The following is a 23,347-nucleotide window of genomic DNA, read 5'->3' on the forward strand; positions in this document are numbered from 1 at the left end:
AATTAGTGCCTTTAGCCCTCAAATAAAACTTAAAAATTGAAAATGTCATGTTTAATTAATGGACAATGCAACACTGGTGATGAGGATTTAGACTCATGGACACAGCAGTGGTAAAGCAACAAGATAACAAAAGTAGGTGGAAATGCAACAAAAAGAAGCTGAACTACAAAAGTAACAGATGATCAACCACTCACCAACAACTAGTGACATAAACAGTCACAGTGTCACCTAAACTGACAGTCCCAAAATACCCTTTATTCTGAGAAATCAACAGTTGGAAAATGTATCAGCATGAAATACTTTATCACTTCACAGCTATGTAAGAGAATAGACTGAGAAGTTCAAATATTTTTTTCTATTCTGGTCTACTCACAAAGCTCTATGTCTTTTTTGAAAGGTTTGTTCTCTACAGTATCTAGATAAACTGGTGAAATGTTAGCAACATATCATGATCTTAAAATCCACATTGTGCACTGTCAACTCAGATTCTACAGATACAAAAAGCATCCATCAGAGTCATATCAGAGTCCACATGAGTGGACTTTTTAATTAAAAGGTCTATATTGGTATAGTAACTTTATGTGCTGACATGACCAACACAAACATGACCTGTTACTAGATTACACTCTACAAACTGCACAAGATTTTGAGTTAGCTACAGAAATGGAAAAAGAATATTGGCCAGAATTCCACAACATGCTGCAGTTCAGTTGATTAAACTGAATGAATATAAAGAGACAGCTCAGTAAAGCAGGAAGTTCAAGAGAACAGAGGACAGTATTCAGAAGTGACAACCTTGACGGAAGTCTTACAGTGTCATAGAAACAGTGTTATTATGAATATAATTCATAGCTCTCCAAAAGCTTCTTGGTTGTACATCCTCAATAAAACCCTCTTCTGTCTTACTCAGACTGTTTTGCAAAATAGCCTAAACATCATTGTTCACATGAAAATGCAGCGTGCTTCCATGGCAAGTAAATTGGACAAAGTTTTACCTGATGAAGTGCATGTAATTATGCACACAGAAAAGAAATGACCTTACTTAATGATGCTGAGCCATGAGATTCTCGAAAGCTATTCATTAACTTGCTGATTATGAGAAAAAAATATTGTTTCAGATTGATTTGATGACATTCTCATCATCATAGGTGCAAACACCTGGCAGAATCTTCCGCAATCCCAACTTCTGTTCCAAGCTGTCTCTGAAGTGCAGCCTGCAGAACTGACTGTTTTATCAAAAATTGACTAAATACCTGTGATGTAGACTTAGAAAAGAGGGCATTCTCTTAATGCAAAAACATCTTCGGGAACTGATCAAACAACATTCCTCCACAGGATATAAAAAAAGACCAATATTTTATTGAGAAACTTAATTATTAAGCCTAGCTTAATTCTGACATTGTGCAAAGTTCAGATTCCCTCAATAAACTTAAAAAAAGAGAAGGCAGTCCACATAACCTGAAAATGTGAGAGACCTTATCACTTATTAATAAAAGCATTTTAACAACATATTCAACCATAAAGCCACTAATACTGGTCATAGGCATCTCACAATAAAGAATAGAGACAGTTTAATCAAATAAATAAACGATCAGTCCAAACACTCAATAGAGATTTTATTTAAAGAATCTTTTATTCTGTGCAACAAAATTACTCAGATATACAGAAAGTGGCACTTAAAATAAGTAACACTAGGAAAAAATTTCACGCATATATTTCTATGGGATATATTTGTACTTAATAATATACCAAAAACTTATACTGGCATTATTCAGCTCCTGCTCATCATTGCCAGATAAAAACAGCACAATGCATACATATGTGGGCTCTATTTCTATTAATCTACATCTACATCTACATCTATACTCCGCGAGCCACCTTACGGTGTGTGGCGGAGGGTACTTATTGTACCACTATCTGATCCCCCCTTCCCTGTTCCATTCACGAATTGTGCGTGGGAAGAACGACTGCTTGTAAGTCTCCGTATTTGCTCTAATTTCTCGGATCTTTTCGTTGTGATCATTACGCGAGATATATGTGGGCGGTAGTAATATGTTGCCCATCTCTTCCCGGAATGTGCTCTCTCGTAATTTCGATAATAAACCTCTCCGTATTGCGTAACGCCTTTCTTGAAGTGTCCGCCACTGGAGCTTGTTCAGCATCTCCGTAACGCTCTCGCGCTGACTAAATGTCCCCATGACGAATCGCGCTGCTTTTCGCTGGATCATGTCTATCTCTTCTATTAATCCAACCTGGTAAGGGTCCCATACTGATGAGCAATACTCAAGAATCGGACAAACAAGCGTTTTGTAAGCTACTTCTTTCGTCGATGAGTCACATTTTCTTAGAATTCTTCCTATGAATCTCAACCTGGCGCCTGCTTTTCCCACTATTTGTTTTATGTGATCATTCCACTTCAGATCGCTCCGGATAGTAACTCCTAAGTATTTTACGGTCGTTACCGCTTCCAATGATTTACCACCTATGGCATAATCGTACTGGAATGGATTTCTGCCCCTATGTATGCTCATTATATTACATTTATCTACGTTTAGGGAAAGCTGCCAGCTGTCGCACCATGCATTAATACTCTGCAGGTCCTCCTGGAGTACGCACGAGTCTTCTGATGTTGCTACTTTCTTGTAGACAACCGTGTCATCTGCAAATAGCCTCACGGAGCTACCGATGTTGTCAACTAAGTCATTTATGTATATTGTAAACAATAAAGGTCCTATCACGCTTCCCTGCGGTACTCCCGAAATTACCTCTACATCTGCAGATTTTGAACCATTAAGAATGACATGTTGTGTTCTTTCTTCTAGGAAATCCTGAATCCAATCACAAACCTGGTCCGATATTCCGTAAGCTCGTGTTTTTTTCACTAAACATAAGTGCGGAACTGTATCAAATGCCTTCCTGAAGTCCAGGAATACGGCATCAATCTGCTCGCCAGTGTCTACGGCACTGTGAATTTCTTGGGCAAATAGGGCGAGCTGAGTTTCACATGATCTCTGTTTGCGGAATCCATGTTGGTTATGATGAAGGAGATTTGTATTATCTAAGAACGTCATAATACGAGAACACAAAACATGTTCCATTATTCTACAACAGATTGACGTAAGCGAAATAGGCCTATAATTATTCGCATCTGATTTATGACCCTTCTTGAAAATGGGAACGACCTGCACTTTCTTCCAGTTGCTAGGTACTTTACGTTCTTCCAGCAATCTACGATAAATTGCTGATAGAAAGGGGGCAAGTTCTTTAGCATAATCACTGTAGAATCTTAAGGGTATCTCGTCTGGTCCGGATGCTTTTCCGCTACTAAGTGATAGCAGTTGTTTTTCAATTCCGATATCGTTTATTTCAATATTTTCCATTTTGGCGTCCGTGCGACAGCTGAAGTCAGGGACCGTGTTACGATTTTCCGCAGTGAAACAGTTTCGGAACACTGAATTCAGTATTTCTGCCTTTCTTCGGTCGTCCTCTGTTTCGGTGCCATCGTGGTCAACGAATGACTGAATAGGGGATTTAGATCCGCTTACCGATTTTACATATGACCAAAACTTTTTAGGGTTCTTGTTTAGATTGTTTGCCAATGTTTTATGTTCGAATTTGTTGAATGCTTCTCTCATTGCTCTCTTTACGCTCTTTTTCGCTTCGTTCAGCTTTTCCTTATCAGCTATGATTCGACTACTCTTAAACCTATGATGAAGCTTTCTTTGTTTCCGTAGTACCTTTCGTACATGATTGTTATACCACGGTGGATCTTTCCCCTCGCTTTGGACCTTAGTCGGTACGAACTTATCTAAGGCGTACTGGATGATGTTTCTGAATTTTTTCCATTTTTGTTCCACATCCTCTTCCTCAGAAATGAATGTTTGATGGTGGTCACTCAGATATTCTGCGATTTGTGCCCTATCACTCTTGTTAAGCAAATATATTTTCCTTCCTTTCTTGGCATTTCTTATTACGCTTGATGCAACCACTGACTTATGATCACTGATACCCTCTTCTACATTCACGGAGTCGAAAAGTTCCGGTCTATTTGTTGCTATGAGGTCTAAAACGTTAGCTTCAAGAGTTGGTTCTCTAACTATCTGCTCGAAGTAATTCTCAGACAAGGCAGTCAGGATAATGTCACAAGAGTCTCTGTCCCTGGCTCCAGTTCTGATTGTGTGACTATCCCATTCTATACCTGGTAGATTGAAGTCTCCCCCTATTACAATAGTATGATCACGAAACTTCTTCACGACGTTCTGCAGGTTCTCTCTGAGGCGCTCAACTACTATGGTTGCTGATGCAGGTGGTCTATAGAAGCATCCGACTATCATATCTGACCCACCTTTGATACTTAACTTAACCCAGATTATTTCACATTCGCATTCGCTAATAACTTCACTGGATATTATTGAATTCTTTACTGCTATAAATACTCCTCCACCATTGGTGTTTATCCTATCCTTGCGGTATATATTCCATTCTGTGTCTAGGATTTCGTTACTGTTCACTTCCGGTTTTAACCAACTTTCCGTTCCTAATACTATATGCGCACTATTTCCTTCAATAAGAGATACTAATTCAGGAACCTTGCCCTGGATACTCCTGCAGTTTACCAATATTACGTTAACTTTTCCTGTTTTTGGTCTCTGAGGACGGACGTTCTTTATCAACGATGATAATGTCCTCTCTGGTAAGCCGTCAGGTATTTTATCGTTTCGCCCAAGGGGGGGTCCCTCTAACCTAAAAAACCCCCGTGTGCACGCCACACGTACTCTGCTACCCTAGTAGCTGCTTCCGGTGTGTAGTGCACGCCTGACCTGTCTAGGGGGGCCCTACAGTTCTCCACCCAATAACGGAGGTCAATGAATTTGCAACCATTATAGTCGCAGAGTCGTCTGAGCCTCTGGTTTAGACCCTCCACACAGCTCCAAACCAGAGGACCGCGATCGACTCTGGGCACTATGCTGCAGATATTAAGCTCAGCTTGCACTCCCCGTGCGATGCTGGTTGTCTTCACCAAATCAGCCAGCCGCCGGAAGGAACCAAGGATGGCCTCAGAACCCAAGCGGCAGGCGTCATTCGTTCCGACATGTGCTACTATCTGCAGCCGGTCACACCCAGTGCGTTCAATAGCTGCCGGAAGGGCCTCCTCCACATTACGGACGAGACCCCCCGGCAAGCACACCGAGTGCACACTGGCATTCTTCCCTGACCTACCCGCTATTTTCCTGAGGGGCTCCATAACCCGCCTAACGTTGGAGCTCCCTATAACTAATAGGCCCGCCCTCTGTGACTGTCGGGACCTTGCCGGAGAATCGGCCACTGGCCCAACAGGCGAGGCATCCTGTGGTGGCTCGGAAACGATGTCATCACCACTAGGAAGCACCCCGTACGTGTTGGAAAGGGGTAAGGCAGCTGCCACACGGCCAGATCCCACCTTCGCCTTTCGGCCAGGCACGCGCGAGCCCACCACTGTCCGCCATTCACCCTGGAGTGATGGCTGACCGGTAAGATGCTCACTGCCGGAAGACGCAGCGACATCAGGGGTTCCATGTGATTCCAAGGCCACCGAAGTAGGCATAGGTCTCACCACAGTTGCCCCAACGCCACTATGAGCCGACGCCTGCGCCTCGAGCTCGATGAGCCTAACAGACAAAGCCTCCACCTGCCCCCGAATAGAGTGGCCAATTCTCCTTGCGTCCGCTCACAACAACCACAGTCCCTACACATGACTATGTTTACCCTACTCTATACGGTGACAAATTCCCAAGATAATCTTCTGATGAGCTACTCTGATAATCAAGAAACACTCACTGAAATACGAGACGCGAAAACTACGCTAGGTTTTCCCAGAAAAACTATTTAAAAGCTAAGCGCAGCAAATAAGTACAAAAACGCTTTATACAAACAGTACTCGCTGCTGCTGGTGCTCTCGCTCTGGCTGTCACAAGACAACTGCTGATTCAAGTGACTAGTGGCTAACGGCCGCGAAACAAACAAAAGACGGTTTTAGGGCGCTTTCTGTTCTAAACGATCAAGAAAACACTAAGAAATCTAACATGAAAACTACGTAAAGTTTTATCAAGAACTGTTAGTTACTATGCAGAGCAGATAAACACAAATAGAATCCCTTCCTTAGTGGAAGGTCGTAAACAAAATGCAAAATAAACGCTTTATACAAACAGTACTCGCTGCTGCTGGTGCTCTCGCTCTGGCTGTCACAAGACAACTGTAAGATTGTCTTCAAATCTGTATCACACCACACTGATGGAGATGCACTCTCCAGGTCATTTGTGGGCACTAATATTGAATTTGATAAGGAAGAAATCATCTTCCAGAGTGTTAGCCGAGCAAGATATGCAGGAGCATTTCATGCTTCTAGGGGGGGGGGGGGAAGGCTTTCAGTTCCTGAAACTGCAGTCGTGTGTGTGTGTGCGTGTGTGTGTGTGTGTGTGTGTGTGTGTGTGTGTGTGTGTGTGTGTGTGTGCGCACGCGTTGTGTGTGGGTGATTGTGTCTATTGTTGACAAAGGCCTTAATGGCCGAAAGCTATAATTGTGAGAATCTTTTTTTTGTGCCTATCTGCGACTCGGCATCCATTATATGGTGAGTAGCAACTTTCCTTCTCTAATATTGTCACATTCCTTCCTGGATTTTCCATTGTTGGATGGTACACTCCAAATGTTTCTCAGACTCAGTCTGAATCTGTGTTTTGCTTTTATCCTGCAAAAATACTTTGGTGATTCTCATACTGTGTTAGTGAGTCTCTGTTTGGCTTTCAACCTAAATGGTACTGTGAACAGCTGATCTGATGACAATAAATGGCGAAAAGTGCATAGAAAAATGTTAGAATCATCATGTAACAAAAATAACAAACAGGAAGCAAGAGTGAAAGATAAGTAAAACATAATTTGCTTGTAATAATTTGTTCCTAGTGGTAATTAAGTTGTGCAAGAATGGTGTGTATTTATACCTAAAATGCATATACTTTGACATTTAACTTCATTGCATACTGATTGGGAAAGAATATTAAACATGAAAAATCACTCTGGAAAGAATAATCCATTTAGTTAAATCAGAAGCACACTTTCTGCCTGAAGAATTTTCAGTCATTACTTCTGCAGTTGCAAATAAATCACAGAAATGTGTCCCGAAAGAACCAGGGACAGGTTGACCAGAACATCTACCACTGCAGTTGTCATCACCATGAAGAGAATGCTTTGCTCTGAAACATCATATTATACTCTGAGAAAGAGCTCTTGATAGCAATGAAGCATCACTCTCATCTCATGGTAATTCCACACAATCTTCAGCCGAAGATTCAATCACTGCTCGAAGCAGGTTATTGGAATACCACCCGTATGGGAGTCAAGGTTTGCCACCATGTTTGCTGGCCAGTAATCAATAAGAAAATCAATAACCCACTAATGACATGCACTATCTGAAGTGTTTTCTTAATAAACACAACCAGCAGGTGTATACGACTGCATTCACATCAACTTTGCAGGTCCTGTTTTTCAATGTCATGTGAATCACAGTCTTTAAGCCTAATCTAAATTCCCATACATACTTTGTCTACAAAGTGAAATGACAGAAATGACTGCCCAGGCCCTCACACAAATATCACCACTGAAGATCTTCCTCATACATTTGCATCTGACAGAGGACCACAATTTACATTTTAATAACTTGAATACAATGTATTAACATCCCACTATAATACATTTTATTCAAGTTATTAATGTGTCTATGTTCCTCTAAGAACTGATGGAATATTCCATAAATAGTAACAATTTACATTGTCAGCCTTCTTCATCTTTTCCAAACATCACAGAATTAAACATCTGCTTCCAGCTCCTCTTCTCCTGCTCTCAAACGGAGGAGCTAAACAAATGGTCTGGACTCTTAAAGATAACTTGAAGATAACTGTCTGGCCCACATCAACTGACGATGCTCCAACAAAGTTTTTGAACACATAAAAGGCCACCATCATCAGCTAGTACAGTGCAGTGGAGCTACTCTACAGCTGAGCCCTGCTGACTCTTCTCCATCGACTATATCCACAGATGCATGACAGGACACCATCTAGTCCATGATTCTCCAGCAGAGGCACTGTGTCCTCGTCACTATGGACAAAATCTATGGTGGGTACCTCTACAAACATAAGAACATGAAGCTATCACATGTTTTCCACATAAGCATAAAGCTTCCAGTGGCATTGGCGTCATGATCAACTCTCCTCCCACCAACATCTGACAGTATCAATTCATCATTACAACGTGTCACTGAGGCCAATGGAATATATGCCTGCCACCCCTGCAGTTCTCCCTATCTCCACATCGTGGTCTACGCAGTGCTCCATGTTCCAAAATGTTAATGTATTTGACATTGCTACCAAAACTGTATCCTGTACCATCACTGGTAGAATATGAGTTCTAGAGTCCCTCCCCCCCCCCCCCCCTCCATCTCTTACCCCAAGCTTCCTACTCTGATCTGACAGTGGGCCACATTGTCTTTGTCTTACTTGAATGTTGTAAAATGAACTTATTGTTTGTCATTTGTTTAGCTGCCTTCACAACTTTTTAAAATATAGCTTTATAATGTCTGGCCTACTCAGTAAAATGCCTACTTTTATTATATTTCAGTTTGCTGTGGAGTTGCCTCTTCTTGAGACGAGCAATTTTTATAACCTGAGTTATCCATATAAGATTACTAGTCATCTTATTATATGTAGTTCTGAATGGATAAGTTTCAATAAATGTTTCAAGAAAGCTACTTAAAAAGTTATCAAAGTTACTACTACCTGAAATATAGCTGTCATAAGGCCATTCTGCTTCTCTTAACGTATAGCTAAATACAATTGAATTTTTTTAAATTGAGGTTTGTTTTTATATGGCTTTTGTTACATGAAATTTCTTTGTCAATGAATAATACAGAGTGATCAGAGATTACTAAATCTAAGCAACATTTATAAATACCTTCAAACATATAATTTGTTAAAATATCATTAGTACAGGTCATTGACTGCATATTATGTCAGAGAATTTGGACACATCATTGCTTTGAACTACAATATTAATGTTGAAGTCAGCTGCCACTACAATTTCCTTTCTTTTTTCTTTATTGGATTTTTCAAGCAGGCACTGAAATCTGACCAGAAAAGCTTCAGTTGTAGCCTTTTTGGTACTCCATAAATAGAAACTACAACAATATTTATGTCCCTTCACCCAACACAACAGCTTTCAAATACACTCTCTTCAGTCAAATAATTACAATCATGTCATATTTTATATCAGAATGAGTACATACGCAAGAGCATCCACATGGTTGCTCTTGAGTACAAAAGCTGTTGACTATTTCAAAATTTTTGATTTCATTAAGTATTTTAACATTATCAGCTGTAAGCAAATGTTCATTGAGGCAAATAATTTTGTCATTTTTACATTCAGAAAGAATAATTTGTAGTTTGTCAACTTTATAACTTTTGTTTGAAAAGACAGCACTTAGGCCATTTATATTCCAGTGCATTATGTACAAAAATTCTTTCTTATTTATGATGTCAAGCACATTATATCCTGGGGAGTGTCCAGTCTTGCCACTTTTTTTAACACTCACTGTTTCTCATCCATATTCTTTCTTGTAAGTTTTCCATGTTATTCAGAATTTTACATATATCAGCAAACATTTTACTAAGATTGGATTCCAGTCAGCTCAAGATGGATAGCACATAGTAACAGATTTTACTAAGAATTTTGCATCCTAATGTATTTTGGTGAAGACCAAGCACTGTTGGCATATCAACAACATTATGAAAAGGGTAGATTGCTAATCTCTGTACAGATGACACACTGAGTTGCAGCAGGCACAATGAAAAGACTGTTCCACACTGAGCTTTTGGCCCAAGCCTTCTTCTGAGAAGAAAACACAAACACAATTTCACAAAAGCAAGCACACTTCACACACACTAGGCTGCTATCTTTGGCTGCAGAATGAAATTCTTGTGTTGAACAAAAGCAGCAGTTCACAGTGGGATGGGGAAGGGGAAATGATAGCAGGGTATGGATGGAGAGAGAGAAGAGTACTGTCTGGTGGACCATGCATGAATCAGATGACAGCAGTACAAGACTGCCAGACACAGAGTCATGAGGCTGTCAGGGAGGGAGGGGAAAGGGATATGAGAAGTTGAAAAGGAATGGAGCAGAGAAGGGGAAAAGATCAGTGGGTATGTGAGCAGAGAGCAGCACACAGTGAGGAAGAGAGGGGATGTGAGTTGGAAGGAGGCAATAGGATGGAGAGGCACAGACAGTGGATGGAGAGTGTGGGGGCAGTGGGTTACTGTAGGTTGAGGCCAGGATAATTTTGAGGATAGAGAAAGTGTTGTAAGGATAACTCCTATCTGCAAAGTTCAGAAAACCTGGTAGTGGAGGGAAGAATACGGATGGCCTGGGTTGTGCAGCAACCATTGAAATCAAGGATGTTATGTTCAGCTGCATGTCGTGCCACAGTGTGATCCACTTTGCTCTTGGCCACAGTTTAGTGGTGGCCATTCATCCTGGTGGACAGCTGGTTGGTAGGCATGTCAACATAAAAACCTGTGTAATGATTGCAGCGGAGCTGGTATACGACATGGCTGCTGTCACAGGTGACCCAGTCTTTTTTTGGCTGGCTTTAATTGAACAACTTAGCTTAGTTTAGATAGTCAGCAAATATTGCCAGTGCATTTTGAAAAATAAAAAGTGCTGAGTATATGAAATAACACAATGTACATGATTGTGAAATAGGAATCCCTATGACCAATCAACATATTAAGAAGTATGATCAGTCATTTTTATCATGTTTCAATTTGAAGTACATAAGAAGAAAGACAAACACAATGGTAGTCCATATCTTTTTTCTGCCACACATATTCCAGTGAATTGTTAAACACAAATGCACAGTGTGCCAGTATGCTGTAATTTTAAAGGACTAAGAGATCTGTGATGGGTCTCCAATACACCCAGTTTAGTAATTCCTATCTTTCAGTTCCACTGGTCAAATTTTGAAATCTTATATGAAAAATGTACTTTTGCATAGATAATTAGATTGGATGATGATTTTGTAATTTTTCATATGTAATGACAATGATTCTCAACACTATATAGGTAGCTGTCACTTCATAATTTTTTAATAGTTATGTTAAGCTGTTTATTGACTGACATACATGATTTCAATTGTTCCAGTGGTAAACCTTTCTGCTCAGCATGGAAGAAATCCACAAGAATTTCCAGTGCTTCATACAGTCGCTCATAGAACATGGGCATTTTGTCCTGCAATCAAACAAATACAATAATATTATGGACTTAGTTAAACAGATACAGTAATATTATGACTTGGTAAAGTATTCTTTTGCTTTCTTTATAGGTAAAGAATATATTTATTATTCTACTGGTATTTACTGAGGTCTACAAAATAATTTTCTTTTAGCACCTTGAATATTTCAGAGCCGGTTTATTAATATATTGTGATTAAATGGAAGATAATAAAGAAGGAATTATACAGTCTTAACAACCTAAGACAGTCACTGAAATATGACTTAATATGAGTTGAGGATCTGGCCTTGAGTACAGCAAGAACACATTTGCTAGCTGGATTTCTTTTCAGTATTTCTCATGAAGTGAAACATATCTCTGCTTTTATAATGTATTGTTTAGCACTGATTTTTTAATGGTACATTCATGAATGTCTGGCAAATCTCATAAAATATATTGAATCAAGTCTGCCCATTTTTCGGCACTGTAAAGCAGGCTGTTCCTGATCAACTGTCCATATGTGAAATGGTGGATGCCTGTGGATGGTCGCAAGCAAATAGATCTTGTGAGTGGGCACACAGCAATGTGCTAACAAAACTACCATTTAATGATAAGGCACTTATTAAGGAAATGTGACTGCAACAGGTTGTGGTGAACTGAAATATTTAAATGAAAGATAAGTGAACTGTGAATGTAGGCATTTCTCATTCTTTGCAAGGGATGAAATATTTGGTGTCAGTCACAAAGATGTCACAAGAGGAAGAATGCTCTTCAGTGTTGAATTTCTACATTTTTTTCTTCTATTCAAAATGAAACAGAGATTATTCAGAACAGAATGCTGACCTAAGTACAGAAATAATGTCAACCATATTTTTATGTTGCTTATGAAATTTTTCTACATGTATGTCATCATGTCACCAGAAAACATTCATAGTGTCATAATAGTAACCGTCATTTAGTAGAGTAATATTTTGTAAAGTTGTTACTTATAACAGCATTTCCAAAGTGAAAGTATGCAGGGAAACTGAAATAGTTTCATTTCATTTTTTAATATCATATAGGTCATGAAACATTCACTCAAAATACTGACAGAGTTGCAGAAAGCATTGGCAATGAAGTCTGAAAAGGTAATTGTACTGATAAGGCACGTAAAGCAGCAGAAATAGTTTAAGATTGAACAGCATATCTCTGGCGTTCTGAGCTACAATAACTGGCAAAAAGCTAAATTGTAGGAACATTTTGTGCATCTGTAGTCATTTTATTTTCATGACATTTGACTCATTTTACACCTTGCCTTGAGCCAATAAAATACTGATTTTGTTCCAGTGCAATTTTTGAAACTTCAATTATTTATTTTTACCTCTGTAATCATGTTTTGTATACATTCGTAATGATTGCTTCCTGGCACTGTTTTCTAATCTGACAGTGAATTCACAGGTACTTATGCTGAATGAAAACTTTTAAGTTAGTTATTTCTCCTAGAAATTGGTATGTATGAGGGAATGCATACAGTATAACATAGCATAACTTAAAACAGGCTCTCAGCTCTTGGTTGATTGTCATTTTGCAGGGGATGTTTACACAATAAACAAAAAACAATGCATAGAAAGTCTATCATAATAATTAAATATTGATTTTGCACAAGTGATTGAACAAGTTCTTATTTATGAACATCCCACAAATTTTCAGCATTACACACACATTATATATGAGGCTTGTTCAGAAGGTAAGTGTACTGTGACCATAATGGACTATATTTTTTACTTTTTGAGGATTGGCAACAATGAGTGGTAGAGGGGGGGATTCCACGACCAGAGCAAGCATCACAGGAACACATTAGTATGGAAACTTCTCATGCTGTTATCCACTTCCTACTCACAGAAGGAATAGCACTTACAGAAATTTTTTCGTGAATCACAACAGTTTATAGCAAAGGTGTTATGAGCAAAATGGGTGTGTTTAAGTTGTGTGGGGAGTGTAGTGGAGGCACAATAAATCTTCATGATGAACAGAGGAGACCTTCCACTCTGACTGATGAAATGGTGCAAAAATCGAAGGAACTGTTCATAAGACTGCAAACTGACAGGGGATGAAATTTATGCAATGTTTCCACAACTCTCTGGAACTCTCTTGTGTGAGACAACCACAAAAAAACGTTGGGATGATGGGAAAAAAGTGCACAAGATGGGTCCCAGAACACTGGCAGTGCAGCACAAGTAAAACTGAGTCAAAAGTGGCTGCGAGTTTCTCCAGCAACTTGAACTGGAAGGTGGGATTTTCTGTGCTCTACTGTGACTGGAGACAAAACATGGGTGGCTCATTACACGCGTGAGACAAAAAGACAGTCATCACAGTGGCATCACACCAATTCTCCATCTGCCAAAAAATTTAAAACCATAATTTGTGGCAAAAAAATCATGGCCTCAGTGTTTAGGGACCAAAAAGGTATAATTGCCAATTTATGCCTCAGGACAAGACCACCAATGCAGAATGATATTGTGGGAATCCTTTTCTTTCTCTCTCTTAAGTAGCATTCAAAATGAAAGGAAGGGATGCTGACAAGAGGAGAGAAAGCCCATCCTCATACAGTCTTAGCATCCAAGTTGCTCTTGAACTCATTTTGTTGGGATGTTTTGAACCACCCCCAGTATTCCTGGCTTGTCACCTTCAGATTGTCATCTTTTCACTTCCCTGAATTCCACGTCAGTAGAATTAAATTTTGAACCAACAAGCAGGCATAGAAAGAGGTTCTGAAGTGGGGAGGAAGCTGATGGGAGAATTGTTTGAGGAGAGCATAAAGAATCCTGTGCCATGATTCCCCACATGCATTGAAAGGGATGGCGATTATTTGGACAAAAAATTATGAAAAAGTGTATAAACTATATCCTGTAAATTTTTTCATATACACTTACTCTAAAAGAATATAAAAATCTAGTACACTTACTATCTGAACATGCCTCATATATAGGCTTGCTATTTGTATATTTTTACTTTTTGTGTGCATATAAAGACTATAGAAATGAAACTCTCAATTAAGCACACCCCGGCACTGCCATCCATCTGCTGACCCAGCTCTAGCAATGACACCTGCCACACATCAGACAACAGTCGCTCAAAATTACGTGGCAGAAGTGCCGCATTAAGGGCAACAAGATGTGCATCAAGGTATTCCAGTAGTGGTGAAATGGCTTCAGAAGCTGGTAAGGAGTCTGGTGACCATGCCAGATGAAATGTTGCTTTCTTCAGGGCTGGCCGCATCTGTACGAAAAAAAAAAAAAAAAACATATTACAGACACTGTTAGTTACAACTGCAAAGAGTAAAGAAAAATGCACCTTTAATCAGAACAATGATTCTTATGCCTAAATAACAATCTTCAAAGTGTTGGAAACAAAAGCTAGTTCAGCAGGTTCTCACATCAAAATGGACAGAACAGTAGAGTTAAAATCATTGTAGAATTGATGAACAAGAGAAGAGATGTTATAGAACTATTAATCATGAAGGCAGAAAAAAACAAGGGCATTAGAAATGGTGGTGAGCAGTGCAGTACCTGATCAACAGAATGTGATTGAATCCACAGAATGTGGGTTGAATCCCTAACATCTTGTGTGGTGAGGGCATATAACACTATGTTTATAACTGTCTCTTGGATGTCAATGTTGAAGTCAGTGATTCTTTTGGGGTCACTTAATAATTGTAACATATTTATTTGCACTTGTGTTACCCTTTCTCTTCCTTTGATTTCGGTAATAGTCCATAATCACTCAAACACAGAACTAAGAACTCAGTACAAGCACTAATGTCAGGAGTCTGTAAAAAGCAGTTACTCATTTGTCACACTATTTAGAGGAAACATAAAAGCCTTACGCCAACACTACGCACAATGAATATGCATCAAGATTTATCACAGTGTTCAGGTTTGGACAAATAAGTAAAAAAAGACAGGCTGAATGATGGATAACTATGAACTTGATGGATGTTAAAATAGTGTATGACAAATTTCTGCCAAGACTGTTGTTCATTTACACCAGCTATTAGTATGTTACTTTTTGAGTAGCCAACACCCTAGTTCTGAACTAATAGAAGTCAGAAGACTTTAGGTCATTAATGTTTTGACTCCTGCCACAGCCAGTATCAGCAAACAAATGATACTGTATCTGCCAACACTAGAGTAGTCACTGCTCATTTCTTTTTCTCCAAATGAATGATGAAGCTCTTCCTGGTCCACCATGTGAGCTACTTATGATTCCTCAGAAGAGGACAATTAATGCTTGCATTCTCATAAATGCTAAAAATAAAAAAAGAAGCCAGAATGTGTAATCATAACAGGTGTACATGTAAGGAAGGCACTGTTCTTCTGCCTAATGGAGTCTACATACAATGGAGTATGTTTCATATGTTCCCTCCAGTCCCTTTGACACAAGGTCCGAGAAAAATTACATACACAGCAGAAACGTTCATATATGCAAAACAATAATACAAGGATAAATAAAAATACTGGTGAAAATAGGGGAATACCAGCACTCCAAATTCTAGTACCTCAACAAAAAATTAAATGAGAATAAGGAACATTTTTGGCATGGTGTATTACAGCACAAATTTTTTTATCTCGAACTGTGTTCTTAAGCTGTGACAAGATATATTAAAATTGATAGACTGTGGCAATGGATGATCAATTTACTGATGCCTTCTTGCTCTCTGCAGAAAGACAGGTATGGCAGGACACCTGTGCGGATCCATAGAGAAATGTTTTGAACTGTAAATGGAAGGCTGCAGATCTGTGTGAACTCAAATAGGCCCTGTAACTGAACATATTTAATGTTACATAAATTAGCATCATCAGTCTTATTTCTGGTCTGTCAAACCTCATATTTCAAGCTAGCAAATTGGAATTTGGTCCTGATGTCAGCTGATAGTTTGTGTAGTGCATACAGTGTTATGATACATTGTATGTATTATATGTAAAGTGTTTGCAGTGACTGGGAGTGAGAAATGAGTAAACAGTGAGGCATTAGTCTTTTACATTATTGAATAACTTACTAGTAAAACACTATTGCACATTAGTGATAAACTAAATGAGGTAGCAATGTTCTAAACAGAGTAGCCTTCTATTTCAGAGTGTGGAGGCTCCAATCTTCATCCAGTTATCCTGATTTAAGTTTCCTGTGGTTTCTATAAATTATTTCAGGCGAGTGCTGGGATGGATTTTATTGTTAGGCCATGACTGACTACCTGTCATATCCTTATCGTGCTAGACCTGTAACTATGTAAATGTCTGTATATGTAAATTACTTTATTTTTTTGTTCTTAAATTTTAATACCAAGACATGCCCAATATCCTTGCAAAAGAGGTCTATCAATGAATAAAACAACTGTTACATTGACTACTACTACTATTACTACTACTACTACTACTACTACTACTTCACAAAAAATTCCTGTGAAGCACAAGAATATGTCTGCACTGAACTCCTTGTCTACTGTTACTGAATTAATCAATATTAAGGAAATGATTCACATCATAATGTTTAATAAACAGTCATGACCCAGTATGCCACATATTGCTCCATAGTAATTTTAGCAGTCTTCTTTTAATATAGTATGTGACCTGTGCAAATGAATCCCTTTACTTAGTTGCCTTGCATATTTATCACGGCTTCAGTTTTTGAGATCGTATTCCTGTTGAAAATTCAAGAAGAAATAACAATTTAACTACCAATCTGAATATAATGCTTCAAGGTGTGCTGCATGGAATTTGAGTAGGAATTAGGATTGCTGTCTAGTGTGCTGTGGGCTTCCATTAAAAATGTGATCACATGTAAATTTTTGTTATTTAGTATTTAAAATTTCTGGAAGGTTCTCAAAATTTCTCACATTTGTACTATTTGCATATTCTGGAATAGCCTATGTTTGTGTAAACAGTAGCACTCTCTAAACAGGAGGCAGCAGTGCATTAATGTCTGTATTAAAATTGCTTTCAGTTCTAATTGTTGTACTTAACTGATGATCCTACTTTTGGATTTGGACTTGATTCTGGTTATGACATGACATTGTTTGGTGGAGAAACCTAGCAGTTCAAAATATCTACATTGGTTCCAGTTGGGTAATGCAAAAGCATTCACATACACAAACAAAACTGGAATACAAGCAGTACATTGTTCCCAAGGTCCATGTGTATTCAGGAGACCAATGTATGCCAAAACATCAGTCAACATCAGGCACCCATCAGTGTATTCCAGAGATGTTGATCAGAACCTGATGAAATGGATGAGGAGATTTGACCAAGTTACCAAATACAACACGTGGGATCACATGATGTTTTTGGCAAATGTGTTCCTTTACTTGAACGGCACAACCTAGCAGTGCTTCAACAATGAAATGGAGAAGCTCAATAGCTGGGACAAACTCCAGGTTTAAATGAAGAAGTGGAAGAATAACTGAAGAACAGGGCCATATTTCACATTCAGAATGTTTTTTCACTATACCTCACTGTGAAACCGAATATGACAGAAGCTGACAAAATCACATATTTCATGAAAGTAGTCACAGAAGACATGTACTAAGCCCTTTTGGTAAGGGATGTTACAGAAACTGCGGATTTGATCAAGAGCTGCCGGGGCATTGAGGAAATGCTATGTTTAACTCCTGAATGTGGTCTCTACTGCTGTTGTGGGGGGCCACCATGATCTCGCCTCTCTTATATGCCAAGTAGTATGAGAAAAGATACAGCAATTTATAGCAGCTAGAAATATCAGACAGGGTATGCAAGAGATACCAGCCTTGAATGTCAACTCCAGACGTCAGGAGATAATAGAGAATGTTGAAGAAGAAATGTGTTGATCTTCAGCATTAATCTCCACAACCTGTTGAATGCATCATGAAGAATGAACTTGACTAACTTGTACTTATGCAGCAGCTGCAAAATGATATTCCACCATCTGACAAACACAGGTATATCTAACTCTTCTGCCAAGTGCAACAAACCCATAGAAGAACAGATATTTGGAGGATGAAGGATAACATGCTGATATCTTTCCACTGTGGGGCCATGAATACACTGTATGCTACTGCAGAGAAAGACGACAAGTGTTTGATCACTATCACACCACAAGAGATCAACTATCACAACAGTTCTATTCATACCTGTCACCTATAGATGATTAAAATCAACCTGGATTAGGATGCTCACCAATTTGACATAACCATTTCCCATCACCATACAGAGGTAGCAGCCACTCACTTAGCCACTGACTTGAGGAAAACTGAGGCGACCATCTATGGAGCTGAGGACATTACAGATGAAAATCCTCCATGAACAATGTGCACAAAGACACCAGGAAATCTCATCAATGACATCTTCAAAAGCCACACAGGTACTAGTACAGGTACTAGTCAATATAGGGGATTCTTTTCCTATAATGTTGAATGCTTGTCATTGCCAACTGAAGAAGAATATGTTCGGTAACAAAAGATTGAGCTGAAGGTCACAAACATGAAATACATCCAGGAAACTTGAACATGTGTTGCAAGAATAACATCAATGAAAGAACACAGTCCTTTGATGTTGTCTCTTCAAGATAATGTGGTCATAGCATTATTCTCTGGTGGAACTTCTTGCATGCATCATGCACAGTCATAATCTGAGGAAGATCAGAGCTCCAGACTGACAAATCTACTACAGTAACCATAAGTTCCAGTTGTCAATCAAGATGCTCAATTAAACTGTGGACCTTTCATCAATTGCAAAAAGCTATTCAGGTTCAAAAAAGAAATCTACTCAGGCTCACAAAAGAAATCTACTTGCAAATAACAGTCATGTAGGTGGTAAAAGAGAACTCTCGTATGTTAATTGTCATGAGCAGCCATAACTCATTCCTAAAGGTATGTGCTTGGGAACAGCCACACCAGCCCATGGTGTGTAGCTTGTAACAGGACATCCTCCTATAGCATTACTTTTCCTCAAAAGTAGTTGTCAATGCCAGAATTCTTTTTCGAATTTTAGAGAAGGTCAATATTATCACAGTTGCTTTTCTGAAAACTTTCATATAATTTTATGCACAGTATGTTGTATTTCAAGCTAAAATTTACAAAAAAGAATTACTTTATAAAATGTTTTAGTCTTGATGTTATAATCAAGAAGTACTAGTTCTGATTGTACAGTTAAAATTACTTTTTTGGAAACATTTGAAATTACTATTTCTATTATTAATTACACAATACTGTACTGGTTACTATGTTTATTTCTGGATTCATTTATGAAATAATAATTGAAATTAATAATGTAACTGAAACGTGCAGAAATTCATTTGTTAAGAAAAATAGTGAACCCTTTGGAATATGGTGTGAGTGTGAGAGCATTAAGCATGCCGCTGTTATGACCAGATGTATTTGTGCAAACAATGTAATTTTGGCTTTGTTAATGTGAAAAATCAAAAGACTGTATACTGTACTAAAATCTGAGAAAATACATTAACATAAAAAAAAGTTCTGCAACACCAATCTTCAAATTTATTTAGATCAATCCAACTGTGAGGACCTTAAATGTGATATTTTCAGCTTCAAGAATCAGACTCCTAGACAAGAAGAACTGGAGTCAACTCTACATGATGAGCTAAGTAAACTAGAGTTTCTTGTAATCTCTGCTCCATGCAAACCTTCATAAAAGACTAATGTGGACAATATATCTAAAAATAAAGATGCAGTAACTTACCAAACGAAAGCGTTGGTATGTTGATAGGAGACAATAAAAAACACACAAACACACACACAAATTTCAAGCTTTCACAATCCACGGTTGCTTCATCAGGAAAGAGGGAAGGAGAGGGAAAGAGAAAAGGATGTGGGTTTTAATGGAGAGGGTAAGGAGTCATTCCAATCCCGGGAGCGGAAAGACTTACCTTAGGAGGAAAAAGGGAGAGGTACAATAGATGGAATTAGGAAGGAGGGGGTAGACTACAAGCTCAGTGCCATTGATGAAGAATCATACTTCGCTACAACTACAGACAAGTCAGTGGAGTAAGCTACTATCAACATGCCAATAGGATCTGACCTAACTCAGAAGCAATGTCAGCTAGTGTTAGCCATTCTGCACCAATTTTCTGATGCTTTCAAATCTGGACCAGGGGGGATGACAGACCAAGAAGCCTATTGTAAAGCATAATATCAACACCAGGGATAAACCACCAATTTGCAAATACTAGTTTAGAATGTCACCAACTGAATGACAGAGAATCTAGGAAGACATGGAGAATATGCTTTATGGTGACACCATCGAACTTTCAGATAGTCCTTGACCCTCTCCTGTGGACCTTGTGAGAGAGAAGGATGGCCAACACCCTTGACTGCTTGATAGGAACACAACATTTCTCAACTATGGACAAGCAGCAGGCTACTGGCAAATTGAGAATGGTGAGGCTCACCAGGAAAAGACTGCATTCACAACACATGATGGCCTCTATGAGTTCAAAGTTATGCTGCTTGGATTCTATTATGGTCCAGCTACCTTTGAGCATACAATGGACACCTTGCTTCATTGCCCACATAATAAAAATTTTGTGGCTCTTTGTTAATGGTGACGGAGTCCATTCTAATCCAGACACAAAATAATTACAGTTACAGATGTTATGAGTCTTCAGCACAATCATGATGTGAGAAGTTTTCTCAGAATGTGTTTGTAGTACCAGTGATTTATAAAAGACTTTCGTGCCAAGGGACATCCCTTGCAAGAACTACTGTAGAGAGATGCCAAATTTTCTTGAAATGAGGTGCAGATGTCTTTCATTGTTCTTTTGGAGGCGCTAACATCTCCTACAGTTCTAGCATTGTATAACAAGAATGTTAAGACAAAACTTCACACTGAAGCTAACAGTTTTGGTATAGGGGCAGTTTGAAACAGAGCATCTCCAGTCTGCTCTAGTTACACCCCTACTAATAATGTTTTTTTTTTCTCTCTTCTGTTATTTTTGGTTCTGATTTTATGTAACCCACATATTTCATGTTGCCTTGAATATATCCATTTCTTATTTAGACCAGATTTAAGTCTACCTGACTGCAAAAATATAATTAGTTTTGTTTAAAACCATAATCATCATCACCATCATCATATCATCGGCATAAGTCTTTGCCTTCTGTAGAAGATTATTCCATTCTTTCCTGTTTAGTGCTGAACTCCTCCAATTCTGGATTCCAGTTTTCCTCATGTCCTCTCTGACATCTCTCTCCCACCTTAGCTTTCATCTTCCTGCTCTCCAGGTTCCCTCAGGCACTGCACTAAATATCTTCTTATGCATTCTGTCATTTGTTATCAGTACCTACCGTCCGTGGTTGACACAATTTTCTTCCACTGGACCGAGATTTTGTCTCAAGATCTTTCTTTCAAATATGTCCAGTTGCCTTTCATTAAGTGTCATTAATCTCCATGTTTCAGCACCTTTTGTTAGCATCAGCCTTATTTATTTTCTGAGGCCATGGTAGCACTTATTGGTAGATAGTATTTATTTTTGAATTTTAGAGCCAACATTATTCTTACAGTTTACTTCTGACCCAAGTCATTAAACTTATAAGAACCAATTTCTATGGATGAGGGCTCATTTGAATAGTCCCTTTTCGCTACAGGCATATACTTAGTTTTTCCTTTTTTATATGTAGGTTCATCTTTCTAGCAGCTTCTTTCATTGATCTTGGTTTTCTTGCAATTATATTAATATCATCTGCACATACCAGTACCTGAAATGATTTATACAGGATAGTCCCTATTGTATTGATGCCTGCATCTCTTACAACCTTTTTCGTTGTTTGTGATCACAGACTTGATTATATATCATGTATTTTAATTTGATGTTTTCCATAGTAGCTTTCACTAAGGCAATCAGTTTATTAGGAATGCTTAACTCGTCCATTGCTGTATACAGCTCTCTTCTGTCAATACTGTCACAGGTTGATATGAAGACTGTAAAGATATGATGTGTATCAATCCCAATATCTTTGCATTTTTCTAGTATTTGCTGTATTGTGAAGTCTGATCAACAGCAGATCTTCCCCAATGAAACCCACAATGACAGTCACCAACAGCATTTTCAACTTAGGGTGAAAGCCTATTAAAAAGGATGTTGGAGGATATTTTATAAGCTGTAGGTAATAGGCAAATTCCCCAGTAGTTAGAGCACCCCACAGTGTCACCTTTCTTGTGTATTTGGCATACGATACCTATGTTCCAATCTCAGGGATACTTTCATCTTCCAAATCTTAACTACAAGCTTGTGAACATGTTTGACAGATTCCTTTCCTGCATTTTTAATGAGTTCTGCTTGTATTAGACCCATTCCCAGGGCCTTCTTATTCTTCAATTTCTTGAAGGCCACCTCTACTTCCTCAGCAGTTGGTACTGGTTCCTCTGTTCCCAAGTTCCTTGTATTTACAGAGGATAAGATTCCTTGGTTCCCAGGTGTACCAACGCTCAACAGTTCATCACAGCACAAAAAGAAAAAGAGAGAGAATGAAAGGAAAGAAACAGAAGAAATGGAACAACTGAAAGGGATGAACTAAGTGAGAGACTTAATCAGAAGTTAAATGAGAGCTGGAAGGATTTCCAGCCAAGGGTGAATTTATGTAGGAATACAGATTGTTCAACTATGAGTAGTGATGAAGCAATATGTAGAACATGGATGGGCAACCGGCACCCTGCAGGCCGGATCCGCCCTGTGATTGATTTCAGTCTGGCCTGCGGACGTTATCTGCAGGAGAAGACAAGTTGCTCACTTCATCCGAGAAGCACTTTTGGGTATTCCTGCCAACGCTCAGCTAGGCTCGGCACAGGTTTGCAACTCATGATGCAGACCAGTGAAAGTCTTGCTTAAAGACTGGCCAAACAGAGCACAGCCTGGTGACAAGTCTCAGACTGTGCTGGATGGCAGATGTTCAAGATAAGAGAAGCCACACATGCAAGTGCTGGCCTCAGTGACTGGCTGTTGCTGCGTCAGCTATCATTGTGGAAGTGGCTGACACCTTTTTAGCAACTTTCATGTGTAGTGCAGTACAGAGCTGCCTCCCACTGCTGCTGCA

The 23,347-nt window shown here is 38.9% G+C and overlaps 1 protein-coding gene across 1 annotated transcript in view; it reads right to left on the reverse strand.

Annotated features, from left to right (window-relative positions):
- The window catches only part of LOC126475073 (BAI1-associated protein 3), a 715,757-nt gene that overhangs the window by 89,241 nt on the left and 603,169 nt on the right, over positions 1 to 23,347 (reverse strand). Inside the window, exons 21-22 of the mRNA XM_050102632.1 lie at positions 14,332 to 14,547; positions 11,202 to 11,307 (exon numbers count right to left, since the gene is read on the reverse strand). Coding sequence (XP_049958589.1) covers positions 11,202 to 11,307; positions 14,332 to 14,547 — 322 coding nt within the window. The remainder of the gene's footprint in view (positions 1 to 11,201; positions 11,308 to 14,331; positions 14,548 to 23,347) is intronic.

Source organism: Schistocerca serialis, chromosome 4 (genome assembly GCF_023864345.2).
Source record: "Schistocerca serialis cubense isolate TAMUIC-IGC-003099 chromosome 4, iqSchSeri2.2, whole genome shotgun sequence".
In the NCBI taxonomy this organism is placed as follows: Eukaryota; Metazoa; Arthropoda; class Insecta; order Orthoptera; family Acrididae; genus Schistocerca; species Schistocerca serialis.